Source organism: Cydia amplana, chromosome 9 (assembly GCF_948474715.1).
Source record: "Cydia amplana chromosome 9, ilCydAmpl1.1, whole genome shotgun sequence".
NCBI classification, from domain to species: Eukaryota; Metazoa; Arthropoda; class Insecta; order Lepidoptera; family Tortricidae; genus Cydia; species Cydia amplana.
Genome location: NC_086077.1, coordinates 17,823,947 through 17,840,602, shown reverse-complemented (window position 1 = coordinate 17,840,602; position 16,656 = coordinate 17,823,947). Strand labels below are relative to the sequence as shown.

Here is a 16,656-nt window from a genome sequence, read left to right as displayed (position 1 = left end):
ATAGGCATATAGCCGGCGGCGGCGCGCCGGTCAAAATTGGTCGGCGGCGGCGGCGAATCGGCGGCGTGGCCTTGAAACACCTTCGATTAATGAAAAAAGAATCAAACCAAAATTTTACCGAAAAAACATGTTTTTGCTGTAAGAAAGTTATGAAATAAATGCATTTTTTATTTTCAAGGGTAATTTATTGAATAATGGTACGAAAAAAATTGATATCGTATAAACAGTGGATAAGCGGTATCGCGCGGCATCAGAGGCGGACTTAATCTTGGAGAGGTTCTGGCCGGAAGATCTTAGCGAGGCACTCTTTTGTGCTAATGCTAAGTTAAAAATTGCGGATTGACTGTATCAGGGAAACGTCTTGTCGACAGACTCGACAGTCCAAAAAAAATCGAGCTCCGTCTCCGTATCGATAACCAATATCGATAACCATAGTGAGGCCCAAAGTGAGGCCCAACGCCGAGCTCCATGTAACACCGAAGACTTGATTTCGACGCCTCCCAATGCGAGGCCAGAGGATGAGCTGCAGGTAAGTATACAGCTAAGAATCGAACGCCAAGTGTTAGATTGGCTGACGGCCGAACGCCTGGAGCGCCAATTGCGGCGCGCTTCTGTGCGAGGCCGAGCTGCATGAGAGCAGAGCGAGGGCGCAGGCCAATAAAGACTGAAGCCATAGTGTTAAAGATCTGGAGCTTTCCGGCGGGCGCATTCGTGCGACGCCAAAGGCCGAGCTGCAATGGAGCTAAGATCGGATAAGGACCAAGGCTCAAGCGTTTTAAAACAGGCCGAAAGTTGAGCTCCAAACAGGGCCAAAAACTTGCAGGTTCAGATAGCGGCTTAATTCCATGGGAGCGATGCAAGGCCATATATTGAGCTGCGAGAGAGCAAAGCTTGAAATTTGAACAGTGGCCAAGTTTAATTGAGACACGATTCCGACGCCCTTCCGTGCGAAGCCAACGGCCGGACATTTGGACTTGGACGTGGAAACGCTTAATATCTTAAAATTAACCCCATTTTATACCTTTTAAAGACGTTTAACCATGCTTGCAATGGCTAAATTCGCGGTAAATGATGGTTAGCTGGCAAAATTAAGATCGGTACGGTAATGCAAAGATGTGGGTTCGAGTTCGAGCTCACGTTAGCCAGAATTGATCACAGTTAATTTTTTCATTGTGATTGACATATGTCTAGTGTATATATACACTCTATAAATTGTAATGTGGAACGTTCCACAATAAAAATGGAAGGGAATCAGTATGTTTATTACAAGCATATTGATGTTAAAATTGATATTAAATAATTTCGTTTCCCCAAGACTAGTAGCGCGGTTACTAGACAGATAAGTTTGCATTTGCCTTCGATATTTTTGAATTATATGGGCCTAAAATACCTTTTGAATGCCTATAAACTATTCGAAGTGGCGCCGTTAATGATCTAAACTCGATTAAAAATATATTATCTGATTCCGAAAGTAGTAGTAACTACCAAGGTCACGCCGATGCCACGCCGATAGCGCAGCGTCGGCGGCGGCGGCGCGAAAATTTTGTCGGCGGCGGCGGCGCGCCGGCGCGGCGCTCATAGCTACACTGTGGTAAGGAGGAGACTAGCTTACATTTACTAGCAGAATGTACTATGTACGCGGCACCGCGATACAATACATTCGGTAGAGACACACTCAAAGAACACGAACTAAAGGACGTCGAACTCAAAGATGTCCTTCTGTTCTGCAGGAAAACAAGAAGATTCGAGGAGAATAGTGTGGGAATGCCGCCGGGACAGTAACCTGCAGCTCCAACTCCAGGGAACAGGGCTGAATGAACGCGACACGCGATCGACAGCCTGCCTGCTTCCGGCCGGGCGTCCCTACACTACATCTACATCTAGTACAACTCATGTACAACTCGTAAACTCGTAACTAATCAAGTAATTTCAATTTCACACTTTGTATTTAAACTTTCGCACTCCTTCCCGCTGTAAAATGTGAATTTGATCTGGATGTATTTAAACAAAAACGCTGAAGCGGTGGTAGCCTAGCGGTAAGAGCGTGCGACTTGCAATCCGGAGGTCGCGGGTTCGAACCCCGGCTCGTACCAATGAGTCTTTCGGAACTTATGTAGGTACGAAATATCATTTGATATTTACCAGTCGCTTTTCGGTAAAGGAAAACATCGTCAGGAAACCGGACTAATTCCAATACGGGCCTAGTTTACCCTCTGGGTTGGAAGGTCAGATGGCAATGGCAGTCGCTTTCGTAAAAACTAGTGCCCACGCCAATTACTGGGATTAGTTGCTAAGCGGACCCCAGGCTCCCATGAGCCGTGGCAAAATACCGGGACAACGCGAGGAAGATGATGATGATAGGGTTACCAGACGTCAGGAATTTTGGCCGTTTGTCGGGAATGCGGCCGGAATACGAAAATCTCAGGAATTTTAGTGAATTAACAATATATACCTAAAAAGGTACATTATTGAAATAGAATACCTACGCCTGTTTGTCTCTGAGTCGCTCGCTCCTTTGGAATAGCGCTCCTATTTAAGACCGTTACTACCGAAAACAAAATGACCTTATTTAAATAATTATGCAGGTATAAACTATGCTTGGACCTCGGATTATCACTGGTGACGAAAAGAGATAACGGCGGTCAATACCTAATAAAATGACCCCACGGTTTATTTTGGTTTTCCCCCACGTTACTGTATAATAATACACTAATACGTAAGTACATTTATAGGTACAGTCGGCATCAATAACGGAAAATGATCGGGTGGCCACTTTCCCGAATGAAGGTTGATGGAGGCGATGGCTGAGATACTTACTCGTCGTACTCGTGAACGGGTGCTGTTTGTGGAGACGGGTCTGTTTTAAGCTAACACGAATATATTTAGTAACTTTATTTTTGACTTTAATTGCAGTGAGACGCCTCATTCGGTTCTCGTATGTTTCTTAATTTATTTTCTCTTAATGAATGTGTTACCTAATTATACAGGATTCTGACTCTTGGAGACCCTATACATCTCTAAGGATAATTTGATAAACTATGTTATCTTATAGTTCTGACACTTAGAGACATTTACACCTCTAAATAAGTTTAGATTTTATTTTTTTCCATGTACCTATTGGTTTTTTGTTTTTAAATAATAGGTACCTATTATTATTATAGTTTTTTATGTAATTCGACATTAAGAGACCGTATACATCTCTAAGTAATTGTAATACGTTAGTTTCATTTGGTAGTTGCAGTTAGTTGTATTTTATAATTGTTGATGTAGGTATTATTATTCCTTTATTTATCTTTCCTCTTACGTTAGGTTATTTATAATATGAATATAAAAGTAAAATATAAAAACACTTACAAAACAATAAAAAATACATATAAACACATTATAAAAAACCTAACCTAGAATGCCGCCGGCAGCGGGGCAGGGCCCAAGCTACCGGTGGTCAGGGCCGCAGAGAGAGGAACCGGCGGACTATCCGCGCCGTGTCCAAGATCACCGCCTTCTGCATCTGGCCCTTGATCCAACCACCTAGCGAGAGTCTCTCAAGATGTTGGTCGAGACTCTTCGCTATTAGATTATTAGTATTATTATTATTATTATTTTTGCTTGTAGGTATGTAAATTGTGCCCTTGTGGCCTATTTGCTGGATAAATGTTAAAATACATAGTAGCGTATACAGCAAACACAACCCGTGATACTTTTAAAAACAATCAACAACGGTTGCACTCCGGGAGTGCCGAACTGCCGATAGAAGTGAAAACTCACCTCACTATGTTACCGACGTCCGGTAACACGATACATACGTTTAGCGGAGGTATTCTATTTATTTATTATATATTATTATCATTCTCAAATAAGATCACACTTTTTCATTGACATGTTTATTTACATACATATTGCCATGACAACGTCAAATTATTTGAACATAGGTAAAGAGTCTTGAAAAGGAGTCCGCAACATAAATGTCAAATAACATTGAGTTCATGAAGTTATATTTTTTAAACTGGAGCGAGTTGTCACTTTTTTTGCCGTACTAATTTGAACCTTATCACCGAGACAGAAAGTTGTTCGTACCAGACTAGAGAAAACGGTCCACTTGAGATAGAAAAACCCGAGCCCTGTGTCTCACTCGCACATGTTGCCAATGTTAAAAAGATACCATTGTGGTAGAAATTATATCAATAAACTACTGAATTTGATTACCTTCTTATACAATTTTAGTGCTATATTCAGATTACAGTTCTGATATCTTTTAAGTAATCTGTAAATAATTATGATGCCAATATTATTAACTGATTACCCCAAGCGCATACACAGCAAAAAAAAACCTAAATTTTAGTATGGTAGGATTTGTAGCAACTTTAAATATTAATTGGTATCCCCAACTTGATGACATTTCTTCAAAACACGTGAATGCGAAATTTCTTAAAAATTGTGAAGAAATGTTGTGTTAAAGGTTGTTGGAGTGAAATAATTGCTAATTGTGGAATATTGTTTCACAAGAAAGCCACAATTATTACATTTTACTATAAAAATACAAGACAACATTGTCAAACTCATTAGGGTGACTATGATGTCGGCACGTTGTGAATCGGTCTCACAGAATTCTTATTATTAACGTAGGTAATGTAAAAGTAAGATTTAACTTAATAGGTATGTCTTTATTTCGGCATGTTTAATTTAAGATTTGTTATAGAATAATTGAAGGGATGTTTACAAAAACAACATAACTGCTTAGAGCGGTTGACATTTTTTAAGAACATTGTTAATCGTTTCAGGTGTCAACCAGTGTAGTCAGTTATGTTGTTTTTGTAAACATCCCTTCAATTGCCAAAATTAAAAACCAAAGTGCTTAACTCCTTAACATTACAGACTCTCATTTATACATAATATTTTGTTACGGAAAAGGTGTGTCAAACTGTTTATATATATGCAATCGATTCTTTATAGGTAGGACACATTTCCGTCAATAGAAAAAAGGCACCAACTTTAAAAAAAACGTCATATTTGCTAAACAGATCTTCAATGACGCTTACACTTAAAAAAAGCTGAAGTGGACAAAAGGGAAGCCTACCTTTATGAACATACCATGAGTGAGTGCGAAAGAGGCCGACTACAAATGAAAGAAAAAACCCGACTACTTAAAATTTCACTTTATTTAGAAAATGACACACCCTACTGATATATTTCATGTTATCCTAATATCCCACATACAGATGTCTTATGGTCACCCTAATTAGAACGAGATGCAGGGCTCTAGTTTGACTTCTCATGTGGACACACTTTTTGGTCAATGTACTCGATCCAGTTTATTAACTCTAAATCCGTGATTGAGTTTTTCTTTATTGATTTAAATGCCATTTAAATTATGAGTGGCCACCTTACGGTCACGTGATCGCCTTACCCATAAAAACTCATTGAACTAGCATGTTATAACGTCAATGAATTTATGTAGTTACTACATTAAACTAATGATGTAAGTTTAATTAATTACATAATACAATAATAAACAATTATGTATCTGCCTAAATGTATGACGTGTAAAAACATTGTATTTGTTTTAGGTACCAATAAATAATCTGAATCTGAATCTGTAGGAAGATTGCCCTTTGTTACCCTACCTACACCCTACACGTGTCCCCGGGTGGTGCCAAAGAACAACAACGCCGAGCAACGGGCGGCGGTTAATTAGACTGTCACCTAGCTGGATAACAGCTGGGAGAGGCCATTGGGGACCTTGAGGGTACAAATGCCCTCTGAAATACCAATAAGAGAAGGAACTCTGAAATAAAATCAAGTGTGGCAGTACACTTTGAGGCAGCAGCGCTGCTAACCGTCTAGGATACTATGGGCTAATAACCTGGCCGCGTAGCCAACATGCCAATCGCTAACGCTACGTAGCGAACGAAACGCAACTGTCACTATCACACTAATATAGAAGAGTGATAGAGAGACACAAAGCGATTCGATGGCGAAGCGATAGCGATCGTCACCTTGGCTAGGCCGGCTGGCTTTGTTGGGACGCGTCGGCACTTTCGATGGCGTTTCTCGATGTGCACACAATTTCGTACAAACCGTAGCTTTTAAATAGGATTTCGACATGAAATTTCCATAAGTACTTATTGGGAACGATTTGGCGTCCTCCAGGCGTTGAATATTGGCTAATTCCGCTGCCGAAATTGGTATTTCCACAATTGTAGACGCACATTGCAAATTTATTGCGGTTGATGTGGGCTCGTATGGAAAGGAAGGGGACAGTGGCATACTTATTTAAAAAGTCAGTTATGGGAAAATAATTACTTCCGGTCAATTTAATGTGCCTAAATACTCGTCGTTTTCTTCGCAAGACGCACGGGCAGCGCTGCTATACCGCTACTATACGGGAGCGGCTCGGCGGCGCGGCCGAGGTCACGCGCAGGCCACGCCCCCCGGCCGCGCCGCTCTGCCGCCTGCATCGGACGGTGTGTCATACAAATCCCTATAAAGCGGTGCGGCGACTGCCGGGCGGCGGCTGCCGGGTCGCGGCAGCCTCTTGTCGACGCTTACCTTTAGAGTTTTTACTTATTTTTACTCGTGATGAACTACGGACCTCTGCTACCATGAGAGGTTTTATAAATAATATTATGAGGTTTTATGATTCAAATCTTATTTATGTAAAAAAAAAGACATAATGGCGTCTTAGTCTTATAAAATCATTATAAAATACTAGATTCATGCTTATAAAGCAACTAGAAATGAACTAGAGACAAACCAAAGAAAGTCTGCAGCGCTAGATTAAAAGTAGTTTTTAAAAATCAGTATGCGACAACACCACAGAAAATGGATTAAATAGTCTTGATACTTGTGAAATTTCTACCATATTTACCGTCTATGAAAAAATTAAGCTGTATGCACAGCTTAATTTTTATGGTAAAATAAATTTCATTCCAACAATAGATGTCACTATTAATATGTAGACATATACTAATATTGATAAATAATATTGGGAGAATGTGACATTTGGCTTCATCAAAATTAATAAGCTTTTGTAATATCCGCGACGGCGGTAAATAGGTACAGAGGGCCTACCGCGAACACCGAAGTTCTCAATATGCGAGCATCTTTCTCTTTTACTCCCATTAAGGCGTAATTAGATTGACAGAGAAATTGCCCGCAATTTGCGAACTAAAGTTTTCGGAAAAACGAAATAAACCATTAAAACAATAAACATATATTAAAAATTAATTTTAGCTTTAACTAGTAGGTACCCATGCCGTGAGCATAAGCATGGAGGTTGTGGGTTCGAGCTCAAAATCCGGCTAGTACCAATGAGTTTCTCGAAATGTTAGAGGAAGTTCATAAGTATGCCTATACCTAATAGTAGGGTTTGCAAGATCCGTCAATTTTTCGGATCCGGATATTTCGGATATTAAAATTTGACGGATCCGGATATCCGGATAATGGGGAATGGATGAAAATATTAAAAGTGCCCGATTATTTTTCTGGTGATAGGACTAACCATTTCTAGTTACAGAAAAAAGTTACAGATTTTTCGGTTGCGTCATACATTTTATAAAAATAAAAACATTTTGCTTCACCGCTCGTCCGGCCCATTACGGCTGTTAAGACATTTGTCAAAGTCTTAAAAAGTTAAGGCTACTTGAATCTGTGGTGGGCAATGACATTGACAGTTGATTGACAGCTTGTCACCTCGCAGAATTCATAACCGTTTGTGCTCTCATCTGGTGAACTGCTTTCTTTGATATATATGTGCGGCTTATCGACTCGTTTCTCCACCCGGACCTCTGATATTGCCTGCTTCAACGACGACCTTCGCTTGTGAACCCCGGACCTGATTTTGATAGCAACTTCGACGACCCTTGCAACTGAAACTGGACTATTGGTTTTGTGCCGTGTTTAGCACCATGAATACAAATACTTATCAACGGTACAAAGATCCTAAAACATGCTTTATACCAACTTGCTCCAAGACTGATCTGAAAAACCCGGATTTGAAGTTTTTTACTGTAAGAAAAGAGCTGAAAGAACGTTGGTGTCAAATGGTTGGCAGGAAGTGCCCAAACCGAGCACTGTTTTGCTGTGAGGACCACTTAAATGTAAGATGCCTTGTCTTGTTTACTATTCTGTAAAAAAAATAACCTCCATGTTAGATTTAATGAAATGCCATTTTTTTATTGTGTAATTATGGATTAAAATATTGAATGTATGTAATCTGGTAACAAAATAGTTTAATGTGAATACGATTTATGTTTAAAAACCCTTTCTCATACCACTGAGTTTCTCAAAACTTTATATTAAAATAACAGATGTAGTTGTCAGTACTTACATGATCCTATGTAGGCCTAGTTTTCTCCAGTTAAAAAAAATTGTGCCTATGCCAATACTTAATATTATATTGCCCAGCAGACCCCAGGTTCCGTAAGTGAGCCACAGCAAATACCAGGGAACACTTGGAAAATGAAACTATACCTAAATGTTTACTATATTTTATTCATATTTTTACAGTTTGAAGAAGATTTAGAAAATTATGGACAATGGATCTCTGGTGCAAAGCCAAGACTGAAAATAAATGCCACACTCAAGAATTTCTCAAAAAAACCATTAACTGCAATCAATATGAATATGGAAGATCGGCCATCAACTTCAAGTGCTGCTGGCATGCAGGTCTCTCACAGTGTAAGTATTCATAATAGTGATGCCAAACAATGTATTAATATTCTATTAATATTCTTAGGTACAGTACCTGTACTGTAAAGTCCCGACTTTGGCGCCCTTCATTGAAGTTTTCAAACGTATTTTGGGCCAAGCTTGCGTCTTTGAAAACTTTTTTTTTCATTTACCATTTTGGCGCTCCTCTTGCCATCCGGCGCCTAAAGCGGCCGCTCCATTCGCTCTACCCTAGATCCGGGCCTGGCTACATGTGATAATTATAAATTTTATTAAATTTTTCTTAAATCACTTATTTTCATATTCATATTTATTTATTGCAACCATGGTATTTTTATATATATTACAATGTTTGGGTAGTTCCACATGGACCCTGGGAGGGCATAGCAAACATACATGCTTAGAATCTAATCTTAAATCTATGTGTATAATATAAAAGTAAGTATATAAGTCAATTAATTGTCAATATGTGTATTCAATACAAATAGGCAACGATTTAATTATTTAATTATTAAGTTTCAAGTTTAATGTAAGTCAATGTTGTGAAATAAGCACTTGACTTGAAAAGGTATACCTAAGTAAAAATTACTAGTGGCCATTGAGCATGAAGATGTGTTTACAGAACTCAGAAATGAATATTATGTCTAATATTTGTATACCAATGCACCTTCCATCGCCCACACTATTAACTGTCCATCGGTATACCTTATTACAAAAGGCATAAGGTCAGAATCAGAACGCATTTATTCGTTATATAATAGGTACATTGTATTGGTCTTATAGTTAAAGCATATTGCGAATGCTATGTTTTACCGCTAGCGCTAGGCATAAGAATTTGATTACCTATGTATAAAAAATAAATAAATATTATGGGACAATCTTACACAAATCGACCTAGTCCCACGGTAAGCTCATAAGGCTTGTGTTGTGGGTACTAGACGACGATATATATAATATATAGATACATATATAAGTACTTAAATACATAGAAAACATCCATAACTAAGGAACAAATATTTGTGATGAACACACAAATAAATTCCCTTACCGGGATTCGAACCCGGGACCTCCAGCTTCGTAGGCAGGGTCACTACCGACTAGGCTACGGAGGCCGTTAAACTAAATTAAACATTCACAAGTCTAAGGTATGCTACATTTGTATTTTTGTTTCAGGTTGACTCAGCTATACAGTGTGATAAAAGAATAGGAGTTTCAAACAAGTATGTTATGGCCCAGGCAAAGACTCAAACCAGAGCTACTCAATTCCGTGGGCGAAAAATAAAAGAAAGAGTAATACCATCACGAATGATGCAACTACCCAACACTGAGGAGAGCCCCAATCAATCACCATCCTTGTTCGGGACATCCAACTTTGACTCGTCTTCGAGTGCTCAACAAGAGCATATTGAAAAACGTGGCAGGGAGCACCTACTTAAAATTATTGCCAACAAACCTAAATTGTTTTTAGGTCTGCCAAAAAGCTTTTGGTGGATTATTAATTTCATTGCCCAGGAGTGTTCTTGTTTGGCATTTCATATAATTTTAACTTTCTTTAAATTAAAAAACAATGACTCGTTTGCTAGGATGAGTGAAGAGTTTCAAATGGCTAGGTCAACCATACGTTTAGTGTTTGAAAAGAATGTCGTAGTTTTGTCGACATATTTTCAAAATTGTATATATTTACCTCCACTGACAGAAATAAAAAAAAAATTACCATTAGCATTTAAAATTAGATATTCGAATGTACAGTGCATTATAGACTGTTTCGAGATTCAAATAGAAAAACCCAGTGATCCAGAGAAGCAAGCGCAGACTTGGTCGCAGTACAAATCATGCAACACAATTAAATATTTGATTGGCTGCACACCCGCTGGATACATATCATTCATCTCACAGGGTTATGGGGGACGTACATCTGACAAAGCCATCACGGAGTGGAGTGGCTTCGTTGATGTTCTTCCCCTAAATGCGGTAATCATGGCCGATCGAGGATTTAAGGAGATTGAATCCCTTCTAAGTACAAAAAATGGAAAACTCTTAAGACCTCCTAGTGTCTTTGCCAATCAAAAAATGTTAAAAAAAGATGTAATTAAAACTAAGGTGATTGCCAGTTTGAGGGTGCACGTTGAGCGTGTAATTAGGAGAATACGGGAATTCCATATGTTAAAACCTCACTCTGTGGTTAATAACAAACACATAAAATATTTGGACGACCTAGTCATTATAGCGTGCGGGTTAAGTAATCTTCAGAATCCGATAATAAAAGACGTTTGATATTAACTATTATGTTGTTTTATTTTATCACAAATCATAGGTAACCCGAGTGAAGTCCAGTGCTGTGGCCATATAGAGGGTAAGGCCAAATGACGACCGTCTGGCCTAGTGGGTAGTGCCCCTGCCTGTGAAGCCGATGGTCCGGAATTCGAATCTCGGTAAAGGCATTATTTGTGTGATGAACACAAATATTTGTTCCCGAGTCATGGGTGTTTTCTATGTATATAAGTATGTATGTATTTAGGCATAGTACAAGATTTGCATAGTTTGGGGCTAGGTTGATCTGTGTATGTCCGTGATGTCCCCTAATATTTAATATTTATTTATTTAAATGCCTCCAAAAAGCTTGGGGAGCTAGATAAGAAAACACTTAAACTTGCCAATTAAGAGGATTGCAATTCAGCTGGGACTTGTAACTAGATTGCAGTCCATCTGTTTCAGCCTCAAGTGGGCCTAACATTGCATTTTTTAAGGGTTAGGCTGATATACTTTAATACTAATATACAATACACTATCAATAGGTGTTAAAATGAGTAATAATCAGGTCAAGATAAATATATTTATTTAAGATAAATACAAAGTTCATAATGAATTATGCTGTAGATGCACTTTTCAAAATTACAGGATACACATTCTCTTTCCAAAATTTCTCTGCATCTTTCATCAAATTATCGATATAATCTTTATCAAAGTTTACTATAATCTTCTCAATTATCCCGTTGCTCTCAAATTTTGGGTCCGCTACACAGAACAAACACTTATTTTTGCCAGCCGCTAGCATCTCTAATTGCACTTGGCCCATGAACTTATTAGCAATTTGCCCATTCTTTATATAGTTTTTTTTAGTTTTGTCAGAAATGGGACACTTAATTTCGACCACAAAGTCATCTCCAATGCCATCAGGCGATGCTCCAAAAATTCCATCTATTATCAAAAATCCACATTCTTCTATTTCTTTATTTATATCAGTTCTTAGTTTATTTAGTACTCGTTTTTCTAGGATTTTACCCCTTTTCATGGCTTTCGTTTCTGGTGCTTTGCTTCCTCCTAATATTTCTTCAACAAGACTGCCCTGGGGTGTCTTGCAATGAGCGACTTCATAAATCTTTGAACCTGTGATTCGGCCTTGTCGAATAGAATGCCACAGCTTCGAGTTCACTTGGCCTTCCGTTTCTTTCATGATTTTTTCTTTATTTTCTCGCATTACTTCTTTGCTAAATATTTTAAACTTATTGAAACTTGGAGTATTTTCCTTTTCAAAAAAATCTACCATCATGTCAAAAATGCAATATTTTGACATGATGGTAGTTGGTCTTTCAGGATCATATGCACTGAGCAGGCTTTTGCCACAACCATGTTTCATTGCTTCTTCTCTCAGTCTTTTTAGTACACGAGGGTCCTTTGGCCCCCTTTCGGCTACTTCTCCTTTCGCCAAATCTTTACACATTACCGGTCTTTCTAGAGCTCGTTTAAGGTTGGGTTTCGTCCAGTAGCATTGGACACTGGTAGGTGAAGGTTCATCACTTCGTTTTTGTAGCCAATGTAGTACAACAACAGTATGTTTACACCCACCTAAGAAACAAAAAATATATATTTTAAACATATCTATAGTAAAACTTGTACTACTAATTCAGAACATTCACAAGCTCCGCTTTTCTTGAAATGACAGACTAATTTCCTTGTAGCACATATCTTTTAATATTTAATGGTAATATCTTATGAGGATAAGAGGTAATTATTGCATTTTGCTTCTACAAAATCAATATGAACATTTTTATAGCAAAACTTACCAGCCCCCGCTGCACAGTCACATGAAGTATCTATGATTGATTCATTTGCCTCGTCTAGGTGGACCATCACAACATAGTATTTGCTTGTTACTCTTTGTTCAGGAACAACTTTCGCTCTTACATCACAAAGATTTCCAGTCCGTTTTATTTCGACATAGCCGATAGCAGTGTCAACATATGATTCTCTTGAAGACCTTAAACAAAAAAAATCATATAAACAAGTACTTACTTCTTTAATAATAAAATAGGTAAATGATACTTATTCAATTAAGGACCACGTGCAGACACTTTATGAAAAATGGCCATGGTCCCACGTGTTTATTTTTCGCTTGCCAGGTCAAGATCAAGATAACGCGCGGTAGTGTGAGATATGGTATGGGGTATGGGTAAGGTTCTAAGGTTAATACTTACGATAAAGCTTTGGCATCTCTTATTTCACCAGCATTATGTTTGTCGCTATTTTTCATAAACTCCATAAGCATATATGGGTCTACTTTTGGCAAATTTGATGAGTTTGCTCTAACAAAAGCAGCGGTATCCATGTTTGCCGAATTCAAATGCCAAGGGTCGTCGAATTTGCTATCAAAATCAGGTCCGGGGTTCACAAGCGAAGGTCGTCGTTGAAGCAGGCAAGATCAGAGGTCCGGGTGGAGAAACGAGTCGATAAGTCGCACATATATCAAAGAAAGCAGTTCACCAGATGAGAGCACAAACGGTTATAAATTTTGCGAGGTGACAACCTGTCAATCAACTGTCAATGTCATTGCCCCCCACAGATTCAAGTAGCCTTAACTTTTTAAGACTTTGACAAACGTGTTAACAGCCGTAATGGGCCGGACGAGCGGTGAAGCAAAATGTTTTTATTTTTATAAAATGTATGACGCAACCGAAAAATCTGTAACTTTTTTCTGTAACTAGAAATGGTTAGTCCTATCACCAGAAAAATAATCGGGCACTTTTAATATTTTCATCCATTCCCCATTCGGATAATACGGATCTGTATCAAGAAAGGTGACGAAATTTACAACTTACATACAAGGAACAGCTAGTAAAATGTAAAATGTTCATATTTTAGTTAATTACAATTATTAATAATTATCATTATTATCTCAAAACGATATAAATATGTATAATAAGATATTCAGTGTAGTCTTAGTTAGGTATTCCTATTAATAATATTATGCATTTTTTTTAGGAGGCCGTAGTCGATTTGTAACCGAAAACGCCAAAAATAAAGTAATTAAAGCAAATTTATTTCTATATATATGCTCAGAAGAATTAATTCTAAAGGTGCCTAAAAACACCGCTTTAACTTCGGCGTTTTTTCTTAAATTTGCCATTATAAGCTCACAAAGTAGAAAATGGAGAAAAAGTTACATTTATGTACTTTTATTATTATTTTATACCGGTGTGGTGTGATATAATTTATACTATTAAAAAACGTACTTCCTTTACCTTGGTAAAATAGCTATACTTTCAGTCGTTCGACTGAGAAAAATGGCTTAGAAAAAGTATCTAACTCATTTATTCAGTCCCCATTACAACAATCTTCCATTATAGGTATATAAATCCAGTTAATTACTGCAAAATAATGTAAAATTACTACAAAAGTTTCGGGAAATTAAGAAATTTGGGCTACAGCTTCTTAATAATGATGTTCCAGGTAGACGACCCCAAGGCGACTGAGCGAAAACCGGATAACAATTACTTTAAAACATACAAATATTTACCCTTATTCCAGTCAGGAGGCATGCAGGTAGCTCGTTTTAATACTGTTACTGTTACTACTGTTTAGTTTTCAGCAATATGTGTATTTATTTTATGACGTTATCACGTACCAATAACGCGACCAATGCAATATTTAACGGATCCGTGAGATCCGAAATATCCGGATCCTATGAGACGTTGGATCCGGATCTTAGATTTGACGGATATCCGGATATTTCGGATATCCGGATATCCGGATCTCAAACCCTACCTATTAGGTGTGTTCAATTTGCTGTGAATCCTTAGTCTAAACCAATATTATATTATCTAAGTAGGTACATATGGTGAAGTATTAAGATGTTTCATTCCACTTACCCGTCATCAACTCCAAATTTTGTAAACATTGTCGTTTTTCAGCTTGAATCGCCTCGTGCTGACTTTTTACAAGTGTAAAATTATTCGTCATGCGGAAAAGTAACTCCCGCACGCCGGTTTTGTAAGGTTTCACCATGTTTATTCCGTTCATCACAAAACACAATGAATATTTAAACGATTTTGACAAACACATACCATAGTGCATGACGTTTACTGACTGTTTAAAAAACATTGCCATATGTAGTTTTTTAATTCGATGTCAAATTATTGCGCTGCAGACTTTCTTTGGTTTGTCTCTAAGTAAAGAGCATAAAATAAAACAAAAAGGTTCGTTCAGAAACTGCCAGGATGCGTTCAGAATCTACAATTATTACAATGAGAAAAGGTTCTACAGACTATTATATAACACTTATTAGGTCTATGGCCCTTTGAAGCTGTGAAAAAATTAAACTTCTAAGTTAACGTGAAAAAAGATACGGCCGTTATTGCCTCAAAATAGTATTTTATATAATCGTGATATAATGGAGAGCTTTTCAGTCGAGTACCGTGTTTAGGCAACGAAGCTTGCTGAGTTGCCTAAGGAAGGTACGAGATTGAAAAGCTTGATTATATCACTATTGTATACAATACTTTTTCTACGAGTCAACAAAAAAAATACTTAAAACTAGTAGAAGAATCATATATGTAGGTAAAAAAACCAAAAGTATACAGCTAAGATGCGCGAGCAGCCGCGATACCTTCATACTCGTACGCGACCCGGCCCCGCGCCCCGCGCCCCCGGCCGGTTGGTCAACGACACCTTCTCGTAACTCATGAGGCCCTGGTACTTGCTCCGCTTTCGATTGGTCAATTTCATTATAGTTGATTAAACTGTATCGAAATGAATATTATAGTTGCCTAAACAGTATCGAAATGAATATTATAGTTGAGTTGGAGTCCCATAGTGAAAAAAGTATGCGATTTAACTTTGGTATACGAAGTCTTAATTCAAGCATTGCAGTCGACGAGTAGAAAAACGCTTATTTCGACACTCTCAAGGGAATCAAAATGTATAGGGTCACAGGACGGACACGCTGGACACGCCATACATCAAAAATCATTTGCGTTTATATGTGTGCACGGCACGTCTGTACACGCGTCATTGTGTGGACGACCTTGGGAGTCCGTTTAATTGAATCCGAAGCCAGCAAGTAGCCTTCCAACAGTTCCAACCGAGTCATATATAGTGCTTTTCTCAAAAATGGTGCAAGAAATAGAAATATTTTACGAAAGCAACGTTCTAATTTTCACAGTAAGTAAAGTAAAACCATTAAAAAGATATGCTTGCCGCCTTAAAAAAAAAAGAAGTATTTTTCTGCTGAAAATACACCAACCTATTTGAGACACCTAAATAGTCGCGGTACCAACATTAAGCCTGTAACAGACTATCGCACCGCACCGCGACCTTGGAGCGTCGCACCCATAAGTGAGAGCGAGAAAGAGATATCTGTTTCTCGCTCTCACTTATGAGTGCGACGCTCCAAGGTCGCGGTGCGGTGCGATAGTCTGTTACAGGCTTTATATAATAATAAATGCTGATCATCTGTTTGGCTGTTTAAGGGACCTATGCCTTCATTTGATATGGCCATTTAAAGTTTTAAAAAGTTTGGAACTCGTTATATAATGGAATTTGTATGCAACATTGCAGTCCCGAAATCGAGACTGCAATGTTTTTAACTTTTTAATTTTTTGAATGACCATAAACTACGCACTTCGCGACCTATTTTTTAACCGGCAACGTCGACTTTGCCGTCCATTTTTGAGAAAAGTCACTTTACTGAGAGCACGCCAGAAGTCCGCCAGA

The 16,656-nt window shown here is 38.2% G+C and overlaps 2 protein-coding genes across 2 annotated transcripts; one reads left to right on the top strand and one right to left on the bottom strand.

Annotated features, from left to right (window-relative positions):
• The first annotated feature begins 7,742 nt into the window (after positions 1–7,742).
• On the top strand, positions 7,743–10,941 carry LOC134651232 (uncharacterized). The gene is made up of 2 exons (XM_063506297.1): positions 7,743–8,096; positions 9,841–10,941. The coding sequence occupies exons 1-2, from the start codon at positions 7,905–7,907 to the stop codon at positions 10,939–10,941; spliced, it is 1,293 nt and encodes a 430-aa protein (XP_063362367.1). The 5' UTR covers positions 7,743–7,904.
• A 592-nt stretch (positions 10,942–11,533) lies between these two features.
• Positions 11,534–13,273, bottom strand: LOC134650869 (uncharacterized). The gene is made up of 3 exons (XM_063505803.1): positions 13,143–13,273; positions 12,732–12,925; positions 11,534–12,513 (listed from the first exon to the last, which is right to left on the bottom strand). The coding sequence occupies exons 1-3, from the start codon at positions 13,271–13,273 to the stop codon at positions 11,534–11,536; spliced, it is 1,305 nt and encodes a 434-aa protein (XP_063361873.1).
• Between the last annotated feature and the right edge of the window lie 3,383 nt (positions 13,274–16,656).